The sequence below is a fragment of the Oryctolagus cuniculus genome, chromosome 11 (assembly GCF_051225735.1).
Source record: "Oryctolagus cuniculus isolate XC-2025 breed Fujian yellow rabbit chromosome 11, ASM5122573v1, whole genome shotgun sequence".
Taxonomy (NCBI): domain Eukaryota; kingdom Metazoa; phylum Chordata; class Mammalia; order Lagomorpha; family Leporidae; genus Oryctolagus; species Oryctolagus cuniculus.
This window is the reverse complement of record NC_142877.1, coordinates 84,608,666-84,628,370: the sequence shown is the minus strand read 5'-3', so window position 1 is coordinate 84,628,370 and position 19,705 is coordinate 84,608,666. Positions and strand designations below refer to the sequence as shown.

General features: G+C 37.4%; 1 protein-coding gene across 13 annotated transcripts in view; it reads left to right on the top strand.

The window, feature by feature from the left end:
- The window catches only part of PPFIA2 (PPFI scaffold protein A2), a 548,204-nt gene that overhangs the window by 89,855 nt on the left and 438,644 nt on the right, over positions 1 to 19,705 (top strand). For 9 of the 13 annotated variants that reach the window (XM_089307509.1, XM_089307506.1, XM_089307511.1 and 6 more), the window contains exon 3: positions 16,357 to 16,410. The exons of the other annotated variants lie outside the window; for them this stretch is intronic. In XM_089307509.1, the coding sequence (XP_089163635.1) occupies positions 16,357 to 16,410 (54 nt within the window). The remainder of the gene's footprint in view (positions 1 to 16,356; positions 16,411 to 19,705) is intronic. 13 annotated transcript variants of the gene reach the window in all.

Here is a 19,705-nt window from a genome sequence, read left to right as displayed (position 1 = left end):
AAGGTCTTTCTTTTTCCGTTGGATCACCCTCCAATGGCCGCCGTGGCCGGAGCACCACACTGATCTGAAGCCAGGAGCCAGGTGCTTCTTCCGGTCTCCCATGCGGGTGCAGGGCCCAAGCACCTGGGCCATCCTCCACTGCTCTCCCAGGCCACAGCAGAGAGCTGGCCTGAAAGAGGGGCAACCAGGACAGAATCCGGTGCCCGAACCGGCACTAGAACCTGGTGTGCCGGCACCGCAGGCGGAGGATTAGCCTAGTGAGCCGAAGCACTGGCCCCTAGTATGCATTTTAAAATATCAATTCTTGGGATGGCATTGTGGCATAGTGAGTTAAGTCGCCATCTATGATTTCATAATCCCATATTTGCTTTGGTTCAAGTCCTGGCTCCTCCACTTCTAATCTATACAGCAATGAAAGATGATCCAAATACTTGTACTACAGTCACCTATGTGGGAGACCCACATGGAGTTCCAGCTACTGGCTTCAGCCTGGCCTAGACCTGTTTGCTACAGCCATTTGGGGAATAAACCAGTGATAAGAGGATCTCTCTCTCTTCTTTCTCTCTTCTCTCTCTAATCCCTTCCCCTCCATCTCTCTCTTCCTCTGTATCTGTCTACCTTACAAATATAAGTCTTTAAATAAAATATCAACTTTTTGTCAGCCTATACAATTTACTACTATAACCCTTTTATAATTTTAGCACTTACCCCCCAGAATTCTTCCTCATGTTGTTCTTAAAGTCGGAGAGTTTGTCATTGCCTCTGGATTAAATATACCAGGTTTGGTGTGGTGCTTCTAGCTTATCATATATACCAATATGTTTGTTGACTACATTGTCTTGGTCATTTTGACTGCCTGCTAGAGTGATTGCTTTGAGAGCTGTGACTGACTCATTCATCATCATGTCTTCCTTTGAACTGCACAGTGCCTCAGTCACAATAGATACACGTCAGTCTTTTTGAAAGAAATTAATTGAAAATTCATATTTGTGACATAATTTGCTCAAAGTAAATGAATAAAAGGGAATTTCCCATAAATATTGAAGAAAGACTAACCGGGGCTTCTTGTGACTTACACAGAAAAGATTTATAAAGTTGGTTTGTATGTTTTTTTCTACCTCCTAGGAAATGTACCCTGAAAAGTTGCCAAGGAAACACTAACAGCCTAGGTCTGGTAAAGGAGGAATATGCCTCATTAACAAACTCAGCTTCATTGTTTGGATTCTTTCCTCAAGGAGCTGGTGTTCTGTGCTGAAAGGCTGTTTCCATTAAGCATCATGTTTTAAACTGAGTGCTTTAAAAAAAAATATTGTCTTATTTATTTCCAGCACTGTGATCTTATATCCTATGAGGTATTACAAAAAATAAGCTTTGATTTTGGGTTTAGTATATGTGAACTATGTATTATTTCCAGGCACTTGTGTTAGGTAAAATTTTCATGCATTGATTTATCCATTGTACAATGATTAAGATATCAGGTGGTTAATCTGAGGTATTGAGAGTATTTCACAGGAAGATAAATGTAATGTATTGTTTATTAAATCATTTGTATTTTCTCCTTATAAAGTATGAACCCTGAGATATATAGAAATGTATTATTTCACGATGAGATAATACAGAATTAAGGGTTCTTTCCTTTAGGGAGATGTCTCATTAGTAATATGGGGCAGAACATAAAGCACACTGTGGTTGGGGTTATAACAGTAGGAGCTTTAATGCTTGTTTCCATCATTCACCAGATGTGTGAAACTGGGCAAGTCATTCATTAATTTGTGCAGTTAGGCATTTTATAAAGATTTATTATGCAGACACTATTGCCTTGAGTTATACTTTCAAAATGATATATTTATGCAAAAATAAAAAATATTTCATCACATATACTCTAAGCCTCAACTTTGGATGGATAAAAGATGCCATTGCCGGCGCCGCGGCTCAATAGGCTAATCCTCCGCCTAGCGGCACCGGTACACCAGGTTCTAGTCCCAGTTGGGGCACCGGATTCTGTCCCGGTTGCCCCTCTTCCAGGCCAGCTCTCTGCTGTGGCCAGGGAGTGCAGTGGAGGATGGTCCAAGTGCTTGGGCCCTGCACCCCATGGGAGACCAGGAGAAGCACCTGGCTCCTACCTTTGGATCAGCGCGGTGCGCCGGCCGCAGCGCACCGGCTACGGCGGCCATTGGAGGGTGAACCAACGGCAAAGGAAGACCTTTCTCTCTGTCTCTCTCTCACTGTCCACTCTGCCTGTAAAAAAAAAATGCCATTACATGGTTTATTCATCCATCTAGCAACTATTTATTGAGCCCCACTGTGTGGAGAGTTGTTCTAAAGGCTGATGGTTGATGTGTGCATCTCAGGCTAGGCTTTTGATGACATTGCTCTTGTTCCTCACTTCTATAAGATAAGGAGTGATGACAACTTTTTACTCCTAGTATCTGCACTTCACCATCCATCCAGATCTATTAAAATATCCATACCTCTATAAATTATCATCCTATTAAACACTCTTCTATAAAGGTCTTACGTCTGATGCTTTTCTTTTTTCCAAATCTAACCTTGACATATTTAACTAGTTAGGGAAAAATCTTTTTTAATTTTGTTATTTAGGCTGAGAACTAAATGAAGTGAGAATGCTACATAGGAGGATATTGAAGGAATGTATATTCTAAGCAGTCCCAAGATAAGAATCATATTTGAGGGGGCCGGCACCATGGCACAGTAGGTTAATCCTCTGCCTGTGGCACCAGCATCCCATATGGGTGCCGGTTTCTAGTTCTGGCTGCTCCACTTCCAATTCAGTTCTCTGCTGTGGCCTGAGAAAGCAGTGGAGGATGGCCCAAGTGCTTGGGCCCCTGCACCCGCATGGGAGAAGAGAAAGAAGCTCCTGGCTCCTGGCTCCTGGCTTTGGATAGGTGTAGCTCTGGCCATTGCGGCCATTTGGGGATGGAACCAATGGAAGGAAGACCTTTCTCTCTGTCTCTCCCTCTCACTGTCTGTAACTCTACCTTTCAAAAAATAAATAAAATATTTTTTTAAAAAGAATCATATTTGAACTTTTTTGTTTTTGGTGATGATTACGTCTTAGTTTTTTTGAAAAGTAATGGAAGCAATTTCACTGCAGTGCCATAAAACTGAGGGGTGGGGGAGGGAAAAAGATGGGACAGGGCCTATTAGGGCATAGTTTTAAGATGGTATTTTATTCTAAAACAGCTGGAAAACCATTTAGTGGTTTTGGATAAGAAAGTAATACGATTTTGACCTGTGTTTTAAATGATGTGGATATTATGTAGAGGAGAAGGAGAGAAGAACAGATTGATGGACAACAGTTTGGAAGCTAATTCTGTACTTTTAGGGAGAGACACTGTGAGATTGCTCAAGATTAGTATGGTAGTAAAGGAGCTGGTGAGAAGCAGCTGAGTTCAAGCCATGTTTTTAAGATGGACGCAGTAAGATCAGGTGATGGATTTGAACCAGAGTAACAGGGCTTTATTTTACTTTATTAAGTTTCAGATTGCTATAGTATGTTCATGGGGAGCTTGGAATATGCAATGTAGATCTTGGGATCAAGTGAAGCTGACAATAAAAATTCAGAGTTCATCAGAGAGCATGATTTTGAGAGACATGACGCTAAATGAAACCATATAGAGGATGAAAATAGATAGAACCAAGAAAAAATATTTCAAATATAATATAGTGGTGATTGTCAACTATACGTAACAATCAAGAAATATAGTGACAACACATTGCAATTGGATGTGAATAGTACCATGTCATTGACAACCTCCATGAAAGGAGTGATTCACTGGGGACAGCAGGCTGTATCAAGAGAGAATGCAAAATGAGGAAGTTTTGAAGAATTTTTTTATAAAAGGAATTTGAGAAATGCTTAATTTCAGTGTCGTGAATGTATGAATATGAATTTTGTAAACTATAAACAATCTTGTCAAATATTTTAAAAACTTTATAACAAATTTTAAATGTAACCATTAAATAAAAATCATAATTTTCTATTTCATATTGATGCCACTGATGCTGGCAAACAATATTAATCAACCCTAATGTATTCTACATTAAAATAATAATTTTTCTTATGGAATCTGCAAAACAGCCCTAACTAAAAAAGAATGCATGCAATAGTTCGGCTATGGCTAATACAACAAAACACCAAACAAGTGGTTTATACAGCTGAAAGTTATTTTCTTATAGTTAGGGAGACAGAATTCCTAGGTCAATGTACTGAAGTTTTATTTTCTTCTGAAATCTCCATGGTTTGCAGGTGGCTACCTTCTTGTATCATAATTTGGTCTTTATTTCTCTAAGATTTATTTATTCATTTGAAAGTCAGAGTTACAGAGAGAGAGAAGCAGGGAGTGGGGGTCTTCAACCTGCTGGTTCCCTCCCCAAATGCCTGCAAGAACCACGGCTGGACCAAGCCAAAGCCAGGAGCCAGGAACCTCCTACAGGTTTCTAACATGGGTGTGGGACCCAAGGACGTAGGCCATCTTCTATTGCTTTCTCAGGCTCATTAGCAGAGAACTGTATCAAAAGAGAAGCAGGAATTGAACCAGTACCCAAATGAGATGCTGGCCCTGGAAGCAACAGCTTTACTGGCTATACCACTGTGCTGGCCCCTATGTGGCTTCTTTTAGTATCTGTATACCCGTGGTCTCTCTTCTTCGTATGATAACACCAGTCATATTGAACTAATTACCTACATTACTCTTTTAAAGGCCTGATCTCCAAATTTGCTTACACTCTGAGGGACCAGAGGTAGGAGCTTAACATAAATATTTTGGGGAGAACATAATTTTCCTATAACAAATCATAAATCTAGGTTAGGTGCTGTGGGACAATGGGTTAAGCCACCATTTGGAATGCTTGCATCCCTATTAGTCCTGGTTGGAATCCCAGCTCTTCCTCTTCAGAGTTAACTTTCTGCCAGTGTACCTAGGGAGGCAGCAGATGATGACCCAAGTATTTGGGTCACTGCCACCCATGGGGGAGACTCGGATTGTGTTCTGGCATCCTGGCTTCAGCCTGGCCCAAGCCCAGCTGTTATAGACATTTAGGGAGTAAACCAGCAGATGGGAGATTTCTCTCTCTCTCTCTCTCTTTTTCTAAATCTCTTTCTCTTTCAAATAAATAAATAAATCCTTAAAAATGCATGTATCTGAAAATTTAAAATGCCCATAGTTGGTAACAATTATTATAGTGTTTCAAGTGTTACCAGGTTATATAAAGTGACTCTTTGAATATACAAACTTGTAAAATTGAATTAGCTGAATATAATGATCAGGTTCGGACAGGTTCACAATCTTCTGGAATGTGTGATGTTAGATTTGAATGTTTAGAATTTCAAAGTCTCCATTTTTATTGTATTTTCTTCATCTTTACCTCTGCTGGGCCTAGAAGATCCTACTCTTCAGGGTTAAAAATAAATATTTAATCAGTAGCTTTGAGAAAGATGTCAGATTATCATACATTTTCCCCAATTGCACACAGAAAAAGGAGGAACCACAGCAATTGTATATAACCTCTTAAGTCCTGAGTTTTCAATTTGTGAATTTTTCAATTGAGGTGACACATACAAATACAAAATCTTCTAAATCAGACATTGATCAAAATTGATATCCTTTCAAACAGTCCACAAGAAGTGACCTTCATGACATATTCCACAACTATTTTTTGTAGAAAGGAGGAAAACACTTCAAACAAAGGGTTACGTTACATTTTTGATGATATGTTGTCAGTTTTGCATGACAGGACTTGTTTGGACATCTCTGTTGTTGATGCCATTTATGAATAATGTGGCTTCTTATGTCAAATCTTATATCATCTTTGACAGTAGTAGGTTTGTGATATTACACTCTCTTCCTCCTGATAGTTTCTCAATTGCATCATTTTAGATAAAATATAGCTTGCTTAAAATGTTGCATTCGAAATACAAACATATTATGAGATCTGTCTTGTTTTGCTCACAAATTTATGAATAACCCATGAATTTATGATAAAAATATTATTGGAGTAAACAAAAACAAATGCCATTTTCACCTCTTAACAGAAGTGGAATATTTGGAAACCAACCAGTAGTATTTATCATACCACCAGTGAAATTGTTATAGATACCGGATACTTTGGTTGAGGCACATTGGCTATAACTTTAATTTTTTTCTTAATATGTGTTTATTTGAAAATCATATTTATAGGTATAGAGGGATAGAGAGAAAGAGAGAGGGAGAGATTAAGTTGTTCATCAATAGTCAGGGCGAGGGCTGATCAAGTCACCGTTTCTCCTAGTGTTCATTTCACTTTCATAGGGAATTTGGAAAACATTATGCTGAGTGAAATAAGCCAATCCCAAAGGGACAAATACCACTTGTTCTCCCTGATAGGTGACAACTAACTGAGTAACCTTTATTTCTTTATTCCATCATTGAACTTTGTCAAATTTGTTGCACTGTATCATAGTTCATTCTAACAATTATACATTTATTATCTAATCATTTTACAATGAGAATTTTTCTTATTTTATCAGATCTATAGTCACATAACTGTTGCTTGTTTTGTCATCAATGTTTTTAATTTCAGAGGACACTTACTTAGTCTGTTTCCCTCATGGTGTCTGTAGCTTGAAATCCTATATTTTGAAAAGGTATACTGACAAGTACATGTACATAACCAGTGAATAGGTTGTTAGAAAACAGTGGAGTGTGATTGTAGATTTGTTACTACCTCAAGCACTGGTAGAACTTTCTTAGTTCCACACACACAGGTTACAACTTGTTAATTGAGAAATCACATGTTCTTAGAACTTGTCAGGGAGCAATGCAGTACACTTCGCATTTCTATGAAGGATACAATACCCCAGTGTCCTACTTATAAGACATCTATTTTTGGATATTGATCATTTGAAATACAGTGCATCCTCTGAAATGAAATGAAGTATTTTCATTAATGTATTTCTTATATTATATATCAGTTGTGTAAATAATATTTGGCTCAGATGAACATTGAGTAAAATGAATTTTGCAGTAAAGCTTATGCCATTTTCACAATGAATTTAAAATATTTTTTCAAAGGCTCTAATCATTCATTTATTACTTTTCTCAAAAGAACAGAACTCTAAAACATTATATTTATTTCAAGGTTATAACTGAGTGGCATATTTATTGCTCACATAAAATTTTTTAGGGGTGTCATAGTGTGGTATAAATATATATAACAGTGGGGCATATTGTGTTAACTAATTAACTAATTAATACTTAATTACTATAGATCCATCATTTAGAGTGTCCATCAAAGGAAAAATATGTCTATTCTTGGAACAGAAGGCCATGGGGAAGAAGCACAGTTGGGCAATCAATAGTGTCAGTGATGTGTTTATTATAAACCTCTGCTCAGGTGAAACCTGTGCTGACCTCAAGTCTCCTTCTGTTGAGAGCTCTGACACAAACTGCCTCACAATTCTTGGAGCTCACCCTTCCTAAGCCTTAGAAAATGAGACTCCTGGGCCAGCCTTGTCTTATCAGAATTCCATTCTAGGAATAGAGATGGACTTATTTAGCTGTGTCAAGGACAGGCTAATAACCTCACTTAGGTATATTGCACATGGGAGAGGCAAGCAAAACTTTGATTACCTAATTTTTAAAGGTGTATTTGTTTTACCAAGGTAGGGGAGCGGAGGAGAGTAAAAGGGGAGGAGAGGGGAAGGGAGGAGATCCTCCATCTTCTGGTTCATTCCCCAGTGCTGCAACAGCCAGGGCTGCATCAGGCAGGAACTCCATCCATGTCTCCCAACTGGGTACACCATGAGTACTTGAGCTATCTTTTGGGGTTCCCCATGCATATTAGCAGGAAGCTGTCTCAGGAGCACAGTAGCCAGGTTCTAACTGGCACTGAAGTATGGGATGTGGCATTCCCAAGAGGCAACTTAACCTGCTGCACCATAACACTGTCCCTAATTACCTGATTTTTACAAGAAATAAAGTTGATTATATAATTAATGGATGCTATTGCTTCTTGACCTTTAGCTAAGATCACATGTAATTAATGGATGCTACATTATTTTATTGTGTATACTCGATAGCAATCCATATAAGTGGAGATGTGTAATATTGATGTTAAATAGCAAGCAGTCTCTGAGCAACAACATGGGGTTGGTGCTAGTTTGGCTTGCCATACTTCTATAGTCGCAGGTGGTAAGGAGACAACGAATACAAATAGGTTTATGAAGTTTATTACTTAGATAGATAAAAGAGAAAAGGCCTTCATGGTTTTAGGTCTCTTGAAGGGCCAGCTTTAGGGTGAGAAAAACAAGGTGTTTAGGGCACAAAATTTAGGGAGACACTCACTTTCAAGATCATGCATGTGCAAGGTCAGTACTAGTGTGACCCTCAGAATAAGTGTCTCCTTAAATTTTGCACCACAGACACCTGTTTGCTTCACTCTAAATTATGGCCATGGTCCCAAGTCCCACAGGGTGGCATTGAACTTCTACTCTATTAAGAAGACACTATTCATATCATATCTGGGCAGTTTTATATCCTCCAGATCAATCTGGGTTGTTGAGGGATGAAGTAGAAAGCCCCATACCTCCCAATAAACAGCTGTGGGAAAGGTCCTCCTAAGAATTCCTGCCATGCCATGTTCTGGGAGGCTCTCAGGACGCTGCACCTAGACTTTCGTCAGCTTGTGATTTAGTGCTGCCTACACAACCAATAAGGTACCAACTCGCTGTTGCAGTCATTTGAGTAGTAAACCAATGCATGTGTGATTCATTCATAGTTCTCTCTCTCTCTCTCTCTCTTCCCCCTCCCTTCCTCATCTCTGTTTTTCAAATAAATTTTTTTTAAATATTTAAACAGCCAGTAAAGATGACTGACTCACTTTCAGTTATCATTTAAGAACTATGTAGGAATATGTTCAGAGCTCTTCAAAGGATTTACTCATTTTACCCACTAATTTTACAATATGAATGCTTTCATGCACACTTATGTTCATTATTCATACATGAAAAAATCCTTTTTGCATCAAGTGATAAGCCATGTTTAACTTGGGCTTCTGTCCAAGTGGGACACTCTTTTTCAACATAAACTCAAAATAGAGCATATGCTCAGAATGTTTTTCAATTGAATAAGGGGAGAAGAGAGTATTCTCCTTGGTGCCATGAATTCATAATTAGCCTTTAATTAAACATGCTAAAACATTAATTATCAATGTCTTTTCTCATTCATTTTCTTTTTTTGTTCCTGATATTTATTTTTTTAACTTTATTTAACTTACACAAGTTTCAGGTATTTCATATATACAGATTTAGGAACAGAGTGATACTTCCCACCTTATCCTCCCTCCCTCCCACCCTTGCTCCAACTCTTATTCCTCCTCTCTCTCCTATTCCCACTTTTAATTTTTACAGTGATTACTTTCAGTTTACTTAATGATCATAGAGTTAACCCTACGCTGAGTTTAAAAAAGTTCAACAAGTTGTATTAAAAAAAAAAAAAAAAACAAGCCACTATTCCTTGACAAAAGAGACAAGGTTATGAACAATCATCAGATCTCAAAATGTCATTTCACTACAACACATTACATTTTTGGTACTCTATTAGTTACCTTGGATAAGGGAAAACAAATGTTATCTGTCTTTTTGGGACTGGCTTATTTCACTAAGTATAATGGCTTCCAGTTGTATCCATTTTGTTGCAAAAGACATAATTTCATTTTTTTACAGCTGAGTAGTGCTCCATAATGTATATATACCATAATTTCTTTATCAGGTCAACAATTGATGAACATCTGGGTTGATTGCATATCTTAGCTATTGTGAATTATGCTGCAATGAACATGGTGGTACAGATAACACTTTCATATACTGATTTCTTTTAATGTGAGTAAATTCCTTGGAATGGAATGTCTGGATTATATGGTATGTCTATATTCAGATTCTGAGGTATCTCTGTACTGACTTCCATAGTGGCTGCACCAGTTTATATTCCCACAAACAAGGCATTAGGTACCATTTTCCCCACATCCTCGCCAGCAATTATTTGTTAATTTTTGTAAGAAAGCCATTCTAACTGGAATGAGATGAAACCTCATTGTGGTTTTGATTTGCATTTACCTGATGGCTAGTGATTCTGAGCATTTTTTTCAAGTGTCTGTTGACCATTTGAATTTCCTTTCTTGAAAAATGCCTGTTCAAGTCCCTTGCCCATTTCTTACCTGGATTGTTTGTTTTGTTGTTGTTGAGTTTCTTGAGCTCTTTATAGATTCTGGATGTTAATCCTTTATCAGTAGCATAGTTGGTAAATATTTTCTCCCATTCTGTTGGTTGGCTCTTCAATATGTTGAGTGTTTCTTTTGGAGTGCAGAAGCTCCTCAGCTTGATGTAATCTCATTTGTCAATTTTGGCTTTGATTGCCTGTGCTTCTGGGGTTTTTTCCAAGAAGTCTCTGCCTGTGCCAATGTCTTGAAGAGTTTCCCCAATGTTCTCTGGTAATTTGAATTTTGGGATCATAGAATTTGGCCTTTGATCCATTTTGACTGGATTTTTGGGTATGGTGTAAAGTAGGGGGACTAGTTTCATACTCTGCATGCAGAGATCCAATTTCCCCAGCACCATTTGTTGAAGAGACATCTGTTGCTACAGTGATTGTTTTCAGCTCCTTTGTCAAAGATAAGTTGGTTGTAGATGTGTCAAATGATTTCAGGATTTTGTTTCTGTTCCATTGGTCTACACATTTGTTTTTTGTGCCAGTACCAGGTGGAAGGTGTCTGGCGTGTGACAAATCTTCCCAGGCAGATGAATCAATTAATTCACAAGTTTTTATTGGGATTCCGCTCCTGGGCGAGGTTCACTGGTCCCAACAGAGCAGGGGCTGGGGAAGTCGCACATCAGAGATTTGGAAGGCTCCTTTTATAGATACAGGGCGTGGGGATTAAAGGTTGAGGCAGGTCTGATCCTCACTGGTTGACCTTTAAGCACCCCTGGGGACCTTGACAAGGACTTTTCGTCCCTGGAAGTGCGGGTAGGGACTCTGCATTCCCGGAAGTGTAGGCCTTCTCTCATTTTGGTTCACAAAGCTACCACCAGGCTGTTTTGATTATAACTGCCCTGTAGTATGTCTTGAAATCTGATATTGTGATACCCCCATCTTTGTTTTTGTTGTATAAGATTTTAACTATTCGGGTCTCCATATGAATTTTTTTTTTGACAGGCAGAGTGGACAGTGAGAGAGAGAGGCAGAGAGAAAGGTCTTCCTTTGCCATTGGTTCACCCTCCAATGGCCACCGCAGCCAGCGCGCTGCAGCCGGCACACCGCGTTGATCCGATGGCAGGAGCCAGGTACTTATCCTGGCCTCCCATGGGGTGCATATGAATTTTAATATAGTTTTTTCTAGATCTGGGAAGAATGTCATTGGTATTTTTATTGGAATCACATTGAATCTGTACATTGCTTTCAGTAATATGGATGTTTTGATGATATTGATTCTTCTAATGCATGAACATAGAACATTTTTCCATTTTTAATGTCCTCTTCTATTTCTTTCCTTAATGTTTCACAATTTTTATCATAGAGATCTTTGGTATCTTATGTTAAATTTATTCCAAGGTATTTAATTCTTTTTGTAGCTATTATGAATGGGATTGATCTTAGAAGTTCTTTCTCAGCCATGGCATTGTCTATTTATACAAAGGTTATTGAATTTTCTGTATTGATTTTCTGTCCTGCAACTTTACCAAACTCTTTTATGAGTTTCAATAGTCTCAGTTGAGTCTTTTGGATCCCCTATATATAGAATCATGTCATCTGCAAATAGGGATAGTTTGACTTCTTCCTTTCCTATTTATATCCTTTTGATTTCTTTTTCTTGCCCAAATGCTCTGGCTAAAACTTCCAGGACTATATTAAACAGCAGCGGTGAGAATGGGCATCCTTGTCTGCTTCCGAATCTCAGTGGGAATACTTCCAAGTCTTTCCTATTCAATAAGATGCTGGCCGTGAGTTTGTCATAAGTTGCCTTGACTGTGTGGGGTTTCATCAATCTCTTCATGTTCACAATATTGAAATGTTGTTGTGTTCCTTTGGTGAGGAGGTCAATGGTGTCTTGCTTATTCCTATTTCTTGAATTTATTTATTTATTTTAGGCATTTGTGGAGTTAATTGTTGTTTTTTTTCCTCTAATGGTTGTTGTCTTTGAGCTATCCCTCTGTGGCTTAGTGGAATGTCAATTTTCAGTGAATACCAAGAGGTATTTTCTGGGTATGGCTGGGAGCTCTGGTCAGTGCTCCAGGGTGGGGTGCGTATCCATGGTAACAACCAAGTTGGACATGGTAAATCTCCTCTTGTACAAGGTGAAAGATTTATACAATCTGAAGAGAAACCAGGGTATATTATAAATCTTTTGTTAGCAGAAGGATAGGAATTGTCACCTTTTGATGTGATCACTCCATTACCTCCTCTCCTCCAAGCTGAGCAATGCCCTAATGTTAACCTCCAGTGTGTTCAACACTCATCTGTGCCACCATATGAACCATAAATGATCTGCAAAGTCCTCACTGTGAGCACAGTTCTTGCTGCGGTGACCCACCCCAGGCAACCAAGGAGCTCCAAGCGTGTACCACAACACCCAGTGATTGCCCAGAGACCCAGCTACACCCTGCACCCTCTCCTGTAGCCATGGAGTCTCTGCAGTCTCAGCATACAAGTCTGCCACAGTCATTGGGTGCAAATGTTTTTCTGCCAACCTGTCCAGTCAACAGAGAGACAGATGTTCCCCAAGTCAGCTCCGCCTAGGTGTCTTGATCCCTGGAGTCTGTGATATGTTGGGAGGCCTGGAGTGCCTCACAGTCCTACATGGCTCCCCAAGCACCTGTCAGTCCTCCTAGCTAGGCTCAAAGTCAGTGGAGACTCCAGATGTTTACCTCTGCTAGAATCTCTGGATCACACTCGTATGTACACAAGAGGCACTGGCCAAATGTTGACCTCTCCCTACCACTGCCACCAGTACTGCCCAGATGAAGGAGTCCTGTCCCAGCCAGTTGCTGTGCACGTGCACAAAGGCTTCCACAGCTACCGCCCAAACCCTTTCTCAGCTGGGCAGCAGGAGCTGTTATGAGGAGACAGGGTGATACTTTCACTGGGTCCGTGGGTTCCCACTAGTAACTGCTAGCCCATGAGGCTCCAGTTCTGAGTCACACCACTCTCTGCCTCTGACTATATCACCATGGATTGCTGCTGTCAGGTCTCACCTCCATCTTCAAGCTGCCATCCGATTGCTCTTGGCTGCTGCAGTCGTGTGTTGTGTCCATGTTCGTGCTGTGCGTCTGCACTTTCCTCACAGGTCTACAGCACTCTCCTTCCTTTTGGAAGATTTCCAGTGCCATTCTTCTCTCTAATTCTCACCTGAGAGTGTACTTCTTATACTTGTTCTTTTTTCTTTTTCTTTTTTCGCACTGTTTATCCCTAGCCTAGCACAGTGGGTCATTCCCTAGTGCACCATCTTGGAATCTCCCTTCTCATTCATTTTCTAAATTCTTCTTTTGCCTTATTTTTTCTCTGGTGATGACTTTAATGAAAAGCTTAAAATTGTAAAAACCTTAAAATTGACACAACTAACCTAAGGTAGCAAGAAATCTTGATGACATAATTTTAAAAATATGAGATAAGGTACCATATAAATTGCTAAAATACTTTTAAACAACAAATTTGTATTCTCATAGCTTCATTAGAAAATGCATTGCTTATATAATTTGTTTCTATATCTATAAAGAAAAGCATGTATTAACTCAAGATGTACTTGGAAATAAACTTTCTTATGAAGAAAACTTTGTTGTAGTCACTGTCATAACTGGGTACTATCAAACAGTGAAATGGGCTGTGTGTTTTATTTTCTGTTAATATGATGTTTTAGCCATTTTAATACCGAATATTAGTTTATGTTATGTAATTCTAAAGATATTTTTTAAAATATATTTTTATCATTGGATTTAATAGTGACATTAATTTTGTTTTCCCAATTTATCAATACAGAGGTCTTCAAACAGTACATGGAAGATGAAATCAGAAGATCAAGTTTAATGTAATGCCCCCAAAATTTGAAATCCATATATATGAGGTATATTCAATATAGTGCATTCACTATACATGAATTTCAAAAGATTTTGCCTCAAAATAGACATCTTATAATTCCATTTTCCATGGACTTTCTGAAGTACTTTTGAAAAATGCTTGCTGTTTTACTTTCACTATACAGGAACATAATTAACTTAGGTGATTTGACTGGAAAATTAAAGCCCATGTAAGATCAAGTCATTTAAGTGATTTGACTCTTTATGGTGCTCCTGATGCTGGATGTAGCTTCTGCCAGATGATCAGGGAGGGTCCTTCAGAAGCAGGCTAACAGTGACGACACACTCATCTGGGCATCTTGGCTTTTGAAAACCAGAAACCTATCTAGTTTCATACAGACAATACCTTAGTTCAGTCATTCCCTAAATGACACAATCGACTTGGTCTCTACCATTATATTTCCAGATTTTACATTGCCTTAATTCTCTGCAGGTTTCTACAACATTTGAAGCAGTATGTGTAAGCCTTTTTTGGAACTAGAATTGAGGAGAAGGAAAAATTGCCTAAGAGGATGGTGGATAGGGAAATACTGTATTTATAAATAATGTATCTATTACAGAGAAGACAATTTAATGATTTTATTAACAAGTATTCTTTGTGGTTGCTTTACCACAATAGGATACGCATAAAGAAATTCATTATTCCCTAAGTGCTCATCCTTGTTCCATCTTCACATGGAAATATTTATAACAACATCCCTTCTTCTTCCATTGACTTGAATGTTTCCATCACAAACTCATCTCAGTTCCACATTGTATTAATAAGAGTCTTCATTTTTAAATACCAAGGGAAATTATTGTTATAATGATTAAGTTAAAATGGTTAAGTTCCAAGTGAATTCTAGCATAAATTTTCTTATTGATAATCAAAGATATTGGCTGCTTCACTAAAAACAGGCATTTAAATTTTCATTTATTTGAATCTTGAAGCAGTTATCTTTCTTTCTTTTTTCTTTTTTCATTCTCACCACAATTATATTTCCTCAGGTTTCTCATCCCTATCCCTTCAATTTGATGCGAATAGATAAGAGGAAATTGGAGTAACAAGAAAGAGCCATTTTAGAAAAAGCACAATGTTTCACTATATCTTGAAACTCCACTCAGCAACCTTTGAGCAGTTTTGTTTTCATTTAGGAGAGATATGAGGCAACTTTAAAAACATAGGAGATTATTCTTTAAAATCTAAAATTTTGCCTTCTCCTTAAAAAAATGCTTGGTAACTCTGGAACCTAAACTACAACTGATAAGGATGATTTATAGTTATCCCTACTAAAAGCTCATTGCCCATAACTAACAACTATATCATTACTCATGATCTTCTATATTTACTGATTCAAGATTAGAAATCTGTCTTTATAAAAAATTTAATCCATCCATGTGTTTCTATATATTCATCGTGTGTGTGTGTGTGTGTGTGTGTGTGTAGTAATAGATTGGACTCAATAAAAACTCTTTTTAGCATAAAAATTATTCTTGAAAATACTATCTTGGGGGCCAGCCCTGTGGTATAGCTGGTAAAGTGCCATCTGCCGTGCTGCCAATTCCATATGGACACCGGTTCAAGTCCCGGCTGTTTCATTTCTGATCCAGCTGCCTACTGATGTGTCTAGGAAAGCAGCAGAGGATGGCCCAAGTCCTGGGCACTTGTACCTACATGGGAGACTTGGAAGCAGCTTCTGGCTCCTGGCTTTGGACCAGCCCAGCTCCAGCTGTCGTGGCCATTTGAGGAGTGAACTAGTGGATGGAAGAGCTCCCTCCCTCCCTCCCTCCATTTCTCTCTCTCTGTCTCTCTGTCTCTCTCTCTCTCTTTTTCTCTCTGTAACTCTTTCAAATAAATAAATAAATCTTTTTAAGAGGAAGATAATATCATAAATTGCTATTTTATTAAATCTCCTTCTTTCTTTTCTGCCCTCACTTCAGCTCATTAAAGATGTAACATCTGCTTTCCTATCTAAACTCGTTTTCTTGCATATTTCAAGGGTATTTGTAAGACATATATATATATATATATTTCCCTTTTATACTCTTTACAAAGTTGGAGAATATATCTATCTCTTTAGATACAGACTATTTGTATTGTATTATAGTATGAAAGTTTATAGAGAAATAAAATAAATGAAGGGAGCTGACGAACCCTGACATTGCAGCTGAAGAAAGCAGCACACTGTGGGATTGGGGAATGCTCCATGCTGTTGAGTGGCATTTTACAATCAACACTTTCCCCTTTTCAGGATATCGAATCCCTAACAGGAGGGCTGACTGGTTCTAAAGGGGCTGATCCACCGGTAAGTTAGATTCTTCATTAAAGTTAACTGTTGATTAATTGAATTCTGAATTGATCATCAGACAATTGCTTCAATACTAATTGGTCATGTAGAGGTACTTTTTGGAAATATGATTCATATTCACTAATACAAAAGTATAAACTTGCTTTGAGGTATGATCTGGTGTCTCACTATTTTTAGTAATTTATAAAATTCACATGCATTTATTGACAATAAAATTGGGACAAAATCCTCCTTAGAATAAAGAGGGTTAATAATTATATTCTACTAATGTTCTATACCAACATGAAAGTTTGCCATTCTAAATGAGTGTAGGATTTGGGTTATGATATATTTTCCAGTTACTGAGAAAAATTAAGTCTATTTTATAAATATTATTATTCTCAATAGTATTGTTTATTTCCTATCAGGTAAGATTCTAGAAATTCAGATAAAATGCTCTAAATATATTAGGATTCTTATATTTAAGTAATAACAAGAGTTTGATGGTTCAATATTGGAATATCTTAGCCCTTTCTATATTGACTGATTTCAGAAAACATTGGTTAAGAGAACATTTCTGTGACTTTAGGCTTGAGAATTCAAGATACATATCTAAATTGATAAGATGGATTCAATTTATTTTTAATGAATACTCAATGCATGCATTTCATGACAGTTTGCTTTTTACTTAACATAAGTTTTAATGAGGAACACACAGAACCCAGTATGACCAATTTTTAGCTATATTTTACACATTCATCTAAGTGAGAAACATAATTCCGTTAAATACCAATGAGATGCTGAATATATAATTTTTAGTTGCAGCTCTTTCTCTCCTCTCTCACTTTCATGTCTCATAATATTGTCTAATCTTCATATTTCTCCTGAGGTATGAATAAACAATATATTGCATTTCTTTCATTTCCTTTTATTTTTATCATCTGCATTTTAAGTGGAAATATATTAGATTTAGATAACTGCCTATATTTACCTCCTAAAACATTGCAGCATAAGGCAAGATGAAAAATGGAGTCAATCCAGAAAGTATATTGACAGGATTTATAGCCAGGCATATACTTAAGTGTTGTAGGTGACTGCATATGTGATGTGATTTCACCCTTATGCCTTGCAGAGTGCTTGCACAAAACATTCAACATACAACAGAACAGTAAATCCGTTTTTTTAGAAATACTTCTCCCAACTGTACTTTGACTTATGAAAGAACTCTGCAATTAGAGATCAGTTGGTTTTAAAAGCATGTGTCCCCAGTTCAATAACAACCTAAACACCTCTCTTCTGCAAGTAGTGAGAAAAATCTTATGCATTATTTATGTGTTACGATGAATTTATCTTATGCTTTAAGGAAGCATGTTTCCAAACATGGAAGATTGAGTGGTCCAGATGATGAAAGAAAAGCTTTGCAGCAGGGGGTGGGGACAACACAGAAAGGAAAGATGGTGTTTTGAAAGGAAACTTCGCAATAGTAAAAGTGAAAAAACATTAGGTATGCATGTTGATGCATGATCTCTTGAACATACACACACAGGCATGTGAGTATATGTGTGTGTTTATTTTTTTTCTTTAGACATATTGAGGATATTGTGAAGATGTGTATTCTTTCTTCACCATGCTCTACCACGGTTGTGGATATTTTATACTTCTGCTTACATATTTTGAAATTCAGTGGTTGCGCTTATCTTAAAACATTTGTTAGAATAAAAAGAATCACAGAAATTTCAAAGTACATACAGTTTAAGCACTTCAGAGGTTTAGTTTAAGCAATCCAGTGAATTGTCAGTACACATTAATGTAGTGTCTCCCATTGTTAAGGAATTATTTGGAGAATATGAAATGAAGACATTTTTTTCAGCGCTCTGTGAAGCTTGCATAAATCAATCTAAGTGTAAAGATGAAATGACAGTGATATCTAGGATTACTTCAGTTATTTAAGAATAAAGCATTCAATGAAACTATTGCATTTGCCTCCAAGTTAGAAATCTAAATCAGATTAAATTATATATAATCTATTAAATTATGCATTATCCATTGGATTTTTATTATTTTTCTTTTATTTATAAAGAGTTGTACTAATTGTCAAAATACCGTTATCTGTTATCTATTTCTAAAAATATCTTTTGAAGAAATATTACCAATATTGTATGTAACACATTCTATCAGGAATCTTGCTTTGGTAAGAAAGGCTAGGTCCCATAATTTTTTTATTAATTGAACATAATATAAAAGTTCTGAATGAATAATCTTTCACAAGAATGCTTAGCTGTGGAGTGGTTTCTTCACTAGTGTAATAGAAATCTCAGAGATATCTAGAGATGGAAGTAGTGTATTTTAAAATTGCAAATGTTTTCTAGTTATACACAAAAAATTATTTTTGGAGTACTAAAATGTGAATTTATGTTATTTCAAATAGTACTACATGTATGAAAGGTTGTATAACATCTGCACTATCATAAATGCGCATAACTGGTAAGAAATATTTTACATTGATGTTTTTAACAATAAGCCTTAACTAAAACTAATATACAGCTAGTCCAGTTTCAGTGCTAATACTGAAAGAGAACTGCTCATTCAAGATTTTTTTTTAATTTGAGAGTCAGAGAAAGATATTTGCCATCCTCTGGTTCTGTACCCAAATGCCCCCAACAGCCAGCTGGGTCTGGGGCAGACTAAAGCCAGGAGCCAGGAATTCAGTCCAGGTCTCCCATGTGGGTGACAGGGCCTCAAGTACTTGAGACATCATCTGCTTCCTCCTAGGATATGCATTAGCTTAAAACTGGTTTTGGGAGTGGAGCAGAAACATGAACGCAGGCACTCCATTGTGGGGTGCACATGTCTCAAGTGATATCTTAAGGACTTGGCCAAATCCAGCCATTCATTCATGATTTTTCAGGGTCCATTCAAGAAATAATATGATGACTTCCTTCTGATAAGGATTTCAAGAGGCATGTTTTTAAATTCATAAAGTAGAAATGTATTGCTACAGTAAATAGAACTTGCAGATTTTTCTAAGCCACACAGTTATCTTAGAAACACATTGCTCAACTTGTGTAATTGTAGCATACACTGGTCAAATGTAGAACTTTTTTTTTCTATTTCAGAGTGCTATTATTAGATTTTAAATTAAATCTACCTCATTGCCTCACCCAGAAATGACTGCAAGAATGCACTGGGGTTGTTCAGTCCCTCCCCTGCTTTTCTTTCTATTTGTTATTGTGTAGTAATAAGATCTATAAATTTTCCCCCTATAAAACTCAGTGCTTTAAAGTATTCCAAGCTTTTTTTTCCAAAATGCTCA